Source organism: Heterodontus francisci, chromosome 9, assembly GCF_036365525.1.
Source record: "Heterodontus francisci isolate sHetFra1 chromosome 9, sHetFra1.hap1, whole genome shotgun sequence".
NCBI classification, from domain to species: Eukaryota; Metazoa; Chordata; class Chondrichthyes; order Heterodontiformes; family Heterodontidae; genus Heterodontus; species Heterodontus francisci.
The window spans coordinates 48767929-48779894 of NC_090379.1; the positions used below are offsets into that span (position 1 = coordinate 48767929).

General features: G+C 41.7%; 1 protein-coding gene across 2 annotated transcripts in view; it reads left to right on the forward strand.

Annotated features, from left to right (window-relative positions):
• trmt61a (tRNA methyltransferase 61A) overlaps window positions 1-11650 on the forward strand; it is a 51108-nt gene extending 39458 nt beyond the window's left edge. For both annotated transcript variants that reach the window (XM_068038989.1, XM_068038990.1), the window contains exons 3-4: window positions 1026-1292; window positions 10082-11650. In XM_068038989.1, the coding sequence (XP_067895090.1) occupies window positions 1026-1292; window positions 10082-10407 (593 nt within the window). In that variant the 3' untranslated portion in view covers window positions 10408-11650. The remainder of the gene's footprint in view (window positions 1-1025; window positions 1293-10081) is intronic.
• The last annotated feature ends 316 nt before the right edge of the window (window positions 11651-11966 follow it).

An 11966-nucleotide genomic window follows, 5' to 3' on the forward strand; every position in this document is an offset into this window, starting at 1 on the left:
AGAAACAGGAGGGGCAGAACTCCAAACATGAGGGAAAGCTAATGAACTCAATGATGTGCACACTGCTTAAAAGAAAAGTAGGATATTTACATAATATAATAGATAATCTCAGTGAAGCATTGGAGTATCTTAAAATATGAATGAAGTTACAAATAGTTAAGACAGTGAGAGGCCCGTCCAAAGAAAATATCGAGAGAATGGAATAAATTGTGGGAAGGGGAAAACAAAAAAAAAAGCATTAAAGGTGCAGGTCTAAAATTAGAACTGAAATGCTGGAAACACAGTGAGAATGGCCATTTCACAGGAAGAATGCAACTGCCCAGTATCAGGTGCAGAAACTGCCCCTCACCTCTCCCAGTCAGATCTGTGTTCCAAGAATCTACACCCAAGATGTTAACCTTGCTTCTTCCACCTACCTGCACCCCACCCCATACGCCAAGTCACTGATGGGTTCATCGCCTTATCAGCCGTCTTTGCTGTAAAGAAACTAGGTAAGATCTGAAGTTACTGAAGCCAATGTTCAGATCAGAGTGCCCAGAAGAATGACAAGATGCCATTCTTGAAGCTTGCTTTGAGTTTAATCTGAACTGATAGAGGTCACTGGCAAGGTTGGCATTTACCTAGTTGACCTGAGAAGTTGGTGATAACTCAGCATGATTGAACCACGCATCCCAAGTTCCTTTTATTGATACAGATGCAAGCTAAGCACTGAGAAACATTTTTCACCATCCTAGGCAAGTTTTACAGTCAAGTATTTTTATTAAAATGCAATAGACAAAAGCAGAACCATAAACCATTTTATCCTTACCATCTTGAATTTTCTTCCTGAAACTCTTCACCTTGCTAACTCTCCCACATCTACGAAAGCCTCCTCAAAAAAACTTGCCCACAAAAAACTTGCCCATTGACTGCCTTACATCACCTACTTGCTGCAAGGTGCCCATTATTCCATTCTGTTAAGTATTTTGGTTAATATGATTTTTTTTAGATTAAAAACAAAACCATCTTTTTTCTTTATATTGTAGGTACAGGAAGTGGCTCTCTTTCTCATGCTATCATTCGGACCATTGCACCAACTGGACGTCTATACAGTGTGGAGTTTCATAAACAACGAGCAGAGAAAGCGGAAGAGGAGTTTTGTGATCATAGGATAGATCATTTGGTTACAGTGAAAAACCAAGATGTTTGTAAAGAAGGTTTTGGAGTTGTCAGCATTGCAGATGCTGTATTTCTGGACATCCCATCACCCTGGGAGGCTGTAAGATATGCAAAGTCTGCCCTGAAGGTGGAAGGTAAGAGAACAGAGAATCAAAGATAGAATGATTACCTTGCAAAATTATTACTATTTAACAACTACAATAGAGTAGCATTAACTTTAAAAATGCAATGGCTGTTTGATTTGTTATCTAATCCTGTTGCAGTTCTGTTCTTTCCTCCAGTTCCCCTGTTTTTGTTTCCTTTCCATTTTACATACACTATGCTTTTTAAATAAATGTCTTTATCAAGTCAACAGGACAATCAGGCATTTAATATTTAATACCATGTGTAGCCTATAAATATTTCACATGAATTCCATTATTCCTGATGGTAAACTGTTTAAATATAGTAAATTGAGGCTTAAAACATATTTGTCAAGGAGATTTCTTGTGGCTGGCAGAAGGGATCCAGAAATTTAGTAGGGTATTGATGTTGTACAGTTTTCTATTGGCTTTTTACTGGTAATTTGATGCCATTCAGTTTCTTCAACTTAACATGATGATGCTGTTTCTTCCCATTGTTTTGCATTTGCTGTTGCACTCTCGACAATAAAAAGAGAAAAAAAAAGACTTGCATTTATTTAGTGCTTTTCACGAGCATGAGACATCTCAAAGTGCTTTACAGCCAATGAAAGACTTTTGAAGTGTAATCACTGTTGTAATGTAAGAAACACGGCAGCCAATTTGTGCAGAGCAAACCCCCACAAACAGCAATGTGGTAATGTCCAGACAATCTGTTTTTGTGTTGTTGATTGAGGGATAAATGTTGGCCAGGGCACCAGGGATAGCTCCCCTTCTCTTCAAAATAGTACCATGAGATCTTTTATATCCACCCGAGCAGGCAGATGGGGCCTCGGTTTAAAGTCTCATCAGATATGGCTGCAAGACGGTCAGGGCTGGGAACTAAATATGCCAGTTTATAATGTCTGCAGGAAAGACAGGGAAAATGGTAGACAGGGAGCAGTAACCTTGGTGATTATGATTGCACTTACTTCAGTTGTAAGAGAGAATGTAATGAGAGGGAAGCAGGCAGTGGAGAATTTATGGGTAGAATTAAAAAATAGGAAAGGATTTAAGATTGTAGTGGGAATTAGCACCCTAGAAGAACCTGTGAAGTGGTAAAAGCAAAATACTGCGGATGCTGGAAATCTGAAACAGAAACAAGAAATGCTGGAATCACTCAGCAGGTCTGGCAGCATCTGTGGAAAGAGAAGCAGAGTTAACATTTCGGGTCAGTGACCCTTCTTCGGAACTTCGGAACTGTGAAGTGGTAACTTGTATAAATACAGAGATTAGACAAGCATGTAGCAAAGGCAGAGTGGTTTTAATGGGGGATTTTAACTTTCATATAGATTGGGATAAGCAGATTAGCATATGTCAGAAAGGTCGTGAATTTCTTGAATGTGCCCAGGACAGTTTGCTGCAACAATATATCCTAGAACCAACAAGGGGGCATGCCATATTAGATTTAGCAATGAGCCAGATTTAGTTAACAGCCTAATGGTGCGTAAACATTTCTCAAATAGTGATCATAATATGACGAGTTTAACATAGTGTTTGAAAGGAAGAAGCCTGAAACTAAGATTTGAGATTTAGGTAAGGCTGATTTTAATGCAAAGCGACAGAGACGGCCCACAGTAAACAGGGCAAGTCTATTAATGGGTAAAAAGACGGAAGATCAATGGGAGGTGTTCAAAAAAAAATTGTGATACAGTCCCAGGTTATACCCCCCAAAGGGCAAGAACTCTACTTGCCAAAAAAATCCATGGCCGACTAAAGTGGTAAGAGACGACAAAAATCTAAAAGAAAAAGCGTATAAAAATGCAATTTTGCCAAACGGGAGAGATATAAAGAACAACAAAAAGTGACCAGCAAAATAGTAGGAACTACAAAAAGGGAGTATGAAAAGAAACTTGCAGGGGACACCAAAATTAACATACAAAATTTTACAATTATATTAGGGAAAAGAGCACCGGTCAGGAGCAATGCAGGCCCCGTGAAAGCTGATAACGGTGATGTGGTCAGTGAAAATAGGGAAATGGTGAGCATGTTAGATAATCACTTTGCGTCAGTATTTACAATGGAGGAGCATGTTAGCATGCCAGGATTCCAAGGAAACTAATGTTGATTCAGGGATAGGGACTCAACAAAATTAATGTTGGCAAAATAACAGTAACAAGGAAAATCGTGACACTAATGAGTGACATCCCCAGGCCCGGATGTTTTCCATCCCAGGGTTTTAAAGGAAGTATATGGAGTTGGGTCGCAGATCATCCATGTTCTCATTTAATGGCGGAACAGGCTCAAGGGGCTAAATGGCCTATTCCTGTTCCTAAGCCTAACATAATGGTTCTGAAAGTGTGAGGGTCCTCTAGATTGTCCACAGGCTGGTCCAAAATGCAAGTCACTGACACGCAACGCCACGGCCAAGGCCATACAAGAGAACAGCTAGAACCCTGATAGGTACCACTCACATGATGTCACACAACCAGACCCTGTGTGCACGGCATACAGGTCACCAAGTCACCATAAGCCTAAGCAGCAACAATGTCGTTTTATAAGCAAGATTTATGTGACCATTAAAACATACAACTGCAAGATCAGATTTTCAACACTTGTGGGGCTGAAAACAAAGAGGAACTGTCTGAACATGGAGCCTGACATGAGGCTGAAGCTCTCCAGCTTGGGAACAGACGTCACCTCATTGGCGTCTCATCAAAAGTAGCGCCATCTTCCCATTAATTCTGATGGTTTTTTTTGGCAGTGGCAAGCGAAAGTGGGTGGGGTAGTACTGGTAGGTGGTCCGTGGTGTCTTTTGCCCACCTAAGTGGTCCATGGATGAAAATGTTTGAGAACCACTGCCCTAACACATCCAGTTGAGAAGAGTGGTGGATAGTCAGGCAACTAATGGGAGGAGGTGGTTCCATGAACACCTCAGTTCATTCTACATAATATTAAGAAGCAGCTGAGTGCACTGCATACAGCTATTACACTTACCTGCAGATACTTCTATTGGTGTTCACTGTCATTCACCTTGAGCTGTAAAATACGTTCTGCTTAGTTTTTTGAAAAACATTTCTGAAAAATTACTGTGATTCTATAGAAGAGCTAAATTCAAAGTGGTGTTGAAATACAAATTTGCTGAGATTGGTGTCTCAGCTAAAATCACAGGAAATAATCTTATTAATTTATAAACTTTATCACCAAAAATACCTGGGATGGTACATACTAAGATGTTGAAGTTGTAAAGTATATACATGATAAACCAATAACTAATTTTTAAGAAAAAGTGTTGCGATGTTATTTACCATTAAATATCATTGGTACCAAATGCGAAGACAGTTTTCTTTTGTGTGTGTATGGTAAACTGATGCGTGATGAGAGCTGGATTGAGGCTGACTAGATGGATTTCTCATCAGGCAACATGCTGGGGAGAGCAAAGAGGCCAGTGTCTTATGTGCATGGGAATTGCTAAATTTATTTGACAGAAAAAAATGGCCGACATAAGATACAAGAAAAAAATGAGATGCTAGCAATGAAAATATGTGCCAGTGCTGCAAGCTTTAAAATTTATGCATTATAGGGCAGATGATACCAAATAAACAGAATATGTGAATCTTCTGTTGAAATTCAAATGCTCTCCTGGCTGGCTTCCTGTCTTTTCACCCTACATAAAACTGTACTCATCCAAAACTCTCCCCGCATCTTAAATCACAGCAAGTCCCGTTCACCCATCACCTTGTCCTTGCTGTCCGACATTGGCTCCCAGTCTGGCAACGCCTCATCCTTATTTTCAAATGCTGCCATGGCTTCGCCTCTCCCTATCTCTGCGACCTCCTTCAGCATAACTACTTTCCACAATCTCGGCATTCCTCCAAATGTGACATCTTGTGCATCCCTGATTTTAACTGCCCCACATTGACAGCTGTGCTTTCAGTTACCTTAGTTCTCAAAGTCATAGAATCATACAGCACAGAAACAGGTCCTTCCCATGCCAGTAATCAAGCATCTATCTATTCCAATCCCATTTTCCAGCACTTGGCCTGTCGCCTTGTATGCTATGGTGTTTCAAGTGCTCATCTAAATACTTAAATGTTGTGAGGGTTCCTGCCTCTACCACCCCTTTCAGGCAATGTGTTCCAGATTCCAACCACCCTCTGGGTGAAAAAACTTTTCCTGAAATCCCCTCTAAACCTCCTGCCCCTTACCTTAAATCTATGCCCCCTGGTTACTGACACCTCCACTAAAGGAAAAAGTTTCTTCCTATCTATGCCCCTCATTTCTCTGGAGCGAAGGGGGCTGAGAGGGGACATGATAGAGGTATATAAAATTATGAGAGGCATGAGAGAACACCTGTTCCTGCTGGGGGACTTTAATGCCAGGGTTGGGGCCGACCATGACTCATAGCCCTCCTGCCTTGGGCGCTATGGCACTGGTAGGATGAATGAGAATGGTCAGAGACTGCTTGAGTTATGTACCTATCATAACCTCTGTATCACCAACTCATTCTTTCACACAAAACCCTGTCACCAGGTTTCTTGGAGGCACCCAAGATCACGCCGTTGGCACCAGCTGGACCTCATTGTCACAAGGCGAGCCTCTCTAAACAGCGTTCAAATCACTCGCAGCTTCCACAGTGCGGACTGCGACACTGACCACTCCCTGGTGTGCAGCAAGGTTAACCTCAAACCAAAGAAGCTGCATCACTCCAAGCAGAAGGGCCGCCCGCGCATCAACACGAGCAGAATTTCTCATCCACAGCTGTTACGTACGTTTCTAAATTCACTCAAAAAAGCCCTTCAAAACATTCCCACAGGGGATGCAGAGACCAAGTTGGCCCACATCAGAGACGCCATCTACGACTCAGCAATGACCACCTATGGCAAACGTGTGAAGCGGAATGCAGACTGGTTTCAATCTCACATTGAAGAGCTGGAACCTGTCATAGCCGCTAAGTGCATTGCACTGCTGAACTACAAGAAAGCCCCCAGCGAGTAAACATCCGTAGCACTTAAAGCAGCCAGAAGCACTGCACAAAGAACAGCCAGGCGCTGCGCAAATGACTACTGGCAACACCTATGCAGTCATATTCAGCTGGCCTCTGACACCGGAAATATCAGAGGAATGTATGATGGCATTAAGAGGGCCTTTGGGCCAACCATCATGAGGATTGCCCCCCTCAAATCTAAATCATGGGGCACAATCACTGACCAACGCAAGCAAAAGGACTGCTGGGTGGAACACTACCTAGAACTGTACTCCAGGGAAAATGTTGTCACTGAGACCACCCTCAATGCAGCCCAGTCTCTGCCAGTCATGGATGAGCTGGACGTACAGCCAACAAAATCGGAACTCAGTGATGCCATTGATTCTCTAGCCAGCGGAAAAGCCCCTGGGAAGGACGGCATTACCCCTGAAATCATCAAGAGTGCCAAGCCTGCTATACTTTCAGCACTGTACGAACTGCTTTGCCTGTGCTGGGACGAGGGAGCAGTACCACAGGACGTGCACGATGCCAATATCGTCACCCTCTATAAGAACAAGGGTGACCGCGGTGACTGCAGCAACTACCTTGGAATCTCCCTGCTCAGCATAGTGGGGAAAGTCTTTGCTCGAGTCGCTTTAAACAGGGTCCAGAAGCTGGCTGAGCGTGTCTACCCTGAGGCACAGTGTGGCTTTCGAGCAGAGAGATCCACCATTGACATGCTGTTCTCCCGTCGACAGCTACAAGAGAAATACCATGAACAACAGATGCCCCTCTACGTTGCTTTCATTGATCTCACCAAAGCCTTTGACCTTGTCAGCAGACGTGGTCTCTTCAGACTACTGGAAAAGATTGGATGCCCACCAAAGCTACTAAGTATCATCACCTCATTCCATGACAATATGAAAGACACAATTCAGCATAGCGGCGCCTCATCAGACCCCTTTCCTATCCTGAGTAGCGTGAAACAGGGCTGTGTTCTCACACCTACACTGTTTGGGATCTTCTTCTCCCTGCTGCTTTCATTTGCGTTCAAGTCTTCAGAAGAAGGAATTTTCCTCTACACAAGATCAGGTGGCAGGTTGTTCAACCTTGCCCGTCTAAGAGCGAAGACCAAAGTACGAAAAGTCCTCATCAGGGAACTCCTCTTTGCTGACGATGCTGCATTAACATCTCACACTGAAGAGTGTCTGCAGAGACTCATCGACAGGTTTGCGGCTGCCTGCACCGAATTTGGCCTAACCATCAGCCTCAAGAAAACGAACATCATGGGACAGGATGTCACAAATGCCCCATCCATAAATATCAGCGACCACACTCTGGAAGTGGTTCAAGAGTTCACCTACCTAGGCTCAACTATCACCAGTAACCTGTCTCTCGATGCAGAAATCAACAAGCGCATGGGAAAGGCTTCCACTGTTATGTCCAGACTGGCCAAGAGAGTGTGGGAAAATGGCGCACTGACACAGAACACAAAAGTCCAAGTGTATCAAGCCTGTGTCCTCAGTACTGGCAGTGAGGCCTGGACAACGTATGTCAGCCAAGAGCGACGTCTCAATTCATTCCATCTTCGCTGCCTCCGGAGAATCCTTGGCATCAGGTGGCAGGACCGTATCTCCAACACAGAAGTCCTCGAGGCGGCCAACATCCCCAGCATATACACCCTACTAAGCCAGCGGCGCCTGAGATGGCTTGGCCATGTGAGCCGCATGGAAGATGGCAGGATCCCCAAGGACGCAAACTCCGCACAGGCAGTACCCAGAACTGAACCCGGGTCGCTGTAGCTGTGAGGCTGCAGTGCTAACCACTGCGCCACTGTTCTTCAATAGTTGTAAATATCTGCCATTTTATACATTCTGAAATTCCCAGAACAGATTCTTTGATTATAGTCAGTGGGCTGAAGTATACTCTCTATTTTTGAATGTAATTTAAAGTGATTACAGAGCAGTCTTTACTCAAGCAGCCGACGACACAGATATTTTCTGACATCGTTGCTGCTGTTAAATTATATTGGGCTGGACAAAATATGAGTTTTGAAACCGCAACCTGGAGCAATTCTATAAGGTTGCAAAAAGAATAAATATTTTAACTTAATTAACCTTTCCAACCTTTTGCTGCAGTTTGCCTGCTTACTGTTACTGAAGTTCAGTAAAATTACATTTATTTTGAATAAACAATCCACAGGGAATTTGTGTCACAAGACTAGGATTTTCTTCTCATACTGTCCTTACTGATGATCCTTGATCCGATTTGGATGGGCTTTGTGAGTAACCTCCCTCTAATCAGTCATCTTGAAAGGGTGTATTTGCACCAAGACAGGCAACAATTTAAAAGTGGATTTTATTAAAAGACATTGAATCTTGAGGCTTATAGCCTTGATTAGCACCCTTCCTGCTTAATGATATGTTGCTGCCTTAAAAATGGGGCATATGTAGAAATTAAATTTAGTTAGTAGGAAGCATTAAACAGAGTATGTATTTCACTTAAAATGTTAAGTAGCCTGGTTTAAAAAATGTTCTTTTAATCATATTGACAATCGAACATGTTGAATTGCTACATAGGACTCTGTAACCTAAATAGGTAAACTAATGAGGATAAAGCAGGCAATGTAGAAAGCCCCAGCAAATAGACTAGAAAAATTTATCTTTGACAATACCTTAACATTTCACTGTGTACCAATGACATGGATGAAGGAATAGAGAGTTGTCTATCTAAGTTTACAGATGATGCTGTTAGGATTTACAATACATACTGTACATAGGAGCAGGAATATCTCCAGGAACGTAAACTGACTGAGTAGGCAAAATAATGGAAAATGGAGTTCAGTGTGGGGGTGTGAGAGGTCATCCACTTGTATCTGAAGACAAATCTGAATATTTTCATAATGGGGAGGGTCTAGTTGCTGTGACAGAGCCTAGGGATTTGGGTGTCCATGTGCATGGGTACAAAAAAGTAATTAAAAAGGCTAGTGGAATGTTAGCCTTTATCTCAAGGGGGTGAGAATACAAAAGTGAGAAAGTGATACTTCAGTTGTACAGAGCCTCGGTTAGACCCCAACTGGAATATTGCATTCGTTTTTTTTTTGTGTAAATTTTTTGTGTCCTTCATTCTTGAAGCTCCTAATGAGTAAAAATGCTCTTGGGCAAGTTTGTGTGTTTGTGATAGATGGAAAAAACATTGTTTCGTCTTCCTTTTCCAAAGCACTTTGTGATTGACCTCATTGTGAAAACAGTATCGACCATGGAGGGTTTAACATGCCAATACATCTTCGATTTTATTTTTTATGGTGCAGTCTGCTATGTAATCCTATGGGATAGTGAGTGAGTTTTATCTTCACTCCCGGTCTTTACCATAATTTCTGTTCAGGTCCAATCATGTGACAGTGTTCAAACCATATGCTAGTTCACCATCTAATCTACATAACTGCTTTGATTTTTATAGGATTCATTTGCATTCATGGAATTTTCATTTCATTTCAACATATCAGGTTGTCACCTGACGGTCTTAGACCACAGTAAGTGGGGGAGGCTGGGGAGAAGTGGATGGGAAGAATCTCAACGACCATGGTCATGAAGAATTAATAAAATAATTGTAATCAGTCAATATGAGTTAAAGACAAGGTGCTGAAAGGAGGTGGGGAGGGAAGATGAAAACTGAGGGATAAAGTGAAAAACAAATTAGAAATGAATGGGAAAAAGGATAAAACACAAATCAAATGTGTGCATATCATGGCTTTAAAACAAAGGTAGAAAGGGAAAAGTGAGTTAATTTTGTCTGCGATGGGTAAAATGGATGTGTGGGATGTTTTAACTATTTTTAATCTCTAAATGTTTTTATGCAGGTGGAAGGATCGGTTCTTTCTCTCCTTGTATTGAACAAGCACAACGTACCTGCCTTGCTATGGCTGAGCAAGACTTCATGGATATCAATACATTTGAAATTCTTCTCCGTGTGTATGATGTCAGGACTGTGAGTCTGCAGCTCCCTGACCTTGGTATAGGAGACACAAATAACCAGGACGCACCAGCTGATGCAAAGAGCCAATCAAAGGGAAACAGCTGGAGTGATTCACAACAGGGAACCACCCAGTTTAAAAGTGGTGCACCTCTAAGGGAGATGGGAGGTCATACAGGGTATTTGACCTTTGCTACAAAATATCTCTCATAGGCACTAAGAAATGTTATTTTGAACAATTTTTTTTTTGCAAAGAAGCTGTAATCTAGAAACAAATTCCACAGATAATTGCATTTATGTGGAGCTGGTTCAGTAATGCATGCCAAGAATAATGGCAAATGCTTAACCTTTTACACTCTCTTTGCAGAAACTGTCAGAGAAACAGCATAGAATTGAATGCAAAATCAGTACATGGGCTGTAAATGGAATGAACCAGTGGGCTCTAAATCACTTATAAATTCCATGTGGGCATGCTGTGCTGGCCTTCTTTCATCTTTCCTTTGTTTCTTTAGAAGTTTTTGTATTTAATTGATTTTCTAATAAATGTTTTATACACAAAAGAATATTAAGTGACTTTTGTTTACAGTGAAGTTTGGAAAATACTGGAATGATGTGGTAAGTGAACATGTATATCAGCTAAGGCTCCATACACATGTAAGCGTGAAATTTAATTGGAAAGTGATTTTGACGGCAGACTTATTTGGTGATGTTTGTACTTGCCTATAAACAATGCGCATTACTGAGATATCTTTATATAAAACGTTCAAACTTTCGACTTGTGTTGCAAGACCACGCCACAGTGTTTGGAAATGTTAGCAAGCTGGAAAATTAATTTAAGCATACACATGGCTTCTGTCTCTATTTGAGTTTTAAGTGTTGCAAGACAGTAAAGTTCTGTGACTTGTCTTTCTATAGAGAATATCCTATTGGTTTCATATTTAGATGAGGAGCTCAAAAAAACTTCAAATTCACCAAGAACCAGATGAGGAGGGCCAATTGACCTCAACCTTCCTTAGATACCCCCACAGTTGTCAGGTGCTTGAATGGTGAGTTTCTGTCTCCTCTAGCTTATCCAGAAGACATTCCAGGTAATAATTCACTCTGTGTGAAGAATTATCCCCTGATTTCAGCAATAGCTTGCATAAGAATATACAGAAAAGATGGACAGAAAGAGACCTGCTGATCCATCAGGTTGGTCCCATTAACAACGTCCCAAAGTGCTGTGTACTTTTGTAGCATAGTCACAGATGTAATGTAGGAAAAGTGCCAGACAATTTGTGCACAGCAAGATCCCAAAAACTACAATGACGAAGCTGTTAGTTGAGGAATAAATGTGGGCCAAGATACCTGGAGAATTCCCTTCTCTTCAAATAGCATCATGGGATCTCCTGTCCACCTGAGAGAGTTGATAGGTCCGTGGCACCTCCAACAGTGAAGCATTCCCTCAGTAGTGCACTGAAGTGCCAGCCTGGATCTGTACTCAAGCCTCTGGAGTAGAGCTTAAATCTGACTCTGAAAGTGAGAGTGCTATCACTGAGCCAAGGCTGATGTGCATGTTGATGGATCAAAGATTAGAATAATCCAAACAGCATAAAATATTGTGGATTAACTTCAAGACTTGAAGCTGATATACTTGATGTGCTGAAATTGTAATGTAGCATTTTGGAAGTGAAAAATCTAGGACTAAATGCAATTTCCCTTTTATAGTCAAACAAAGCCTAACCTTTAATATCACATTTTGATAGTATTGAAAGGGAACATGTGTAAAATTT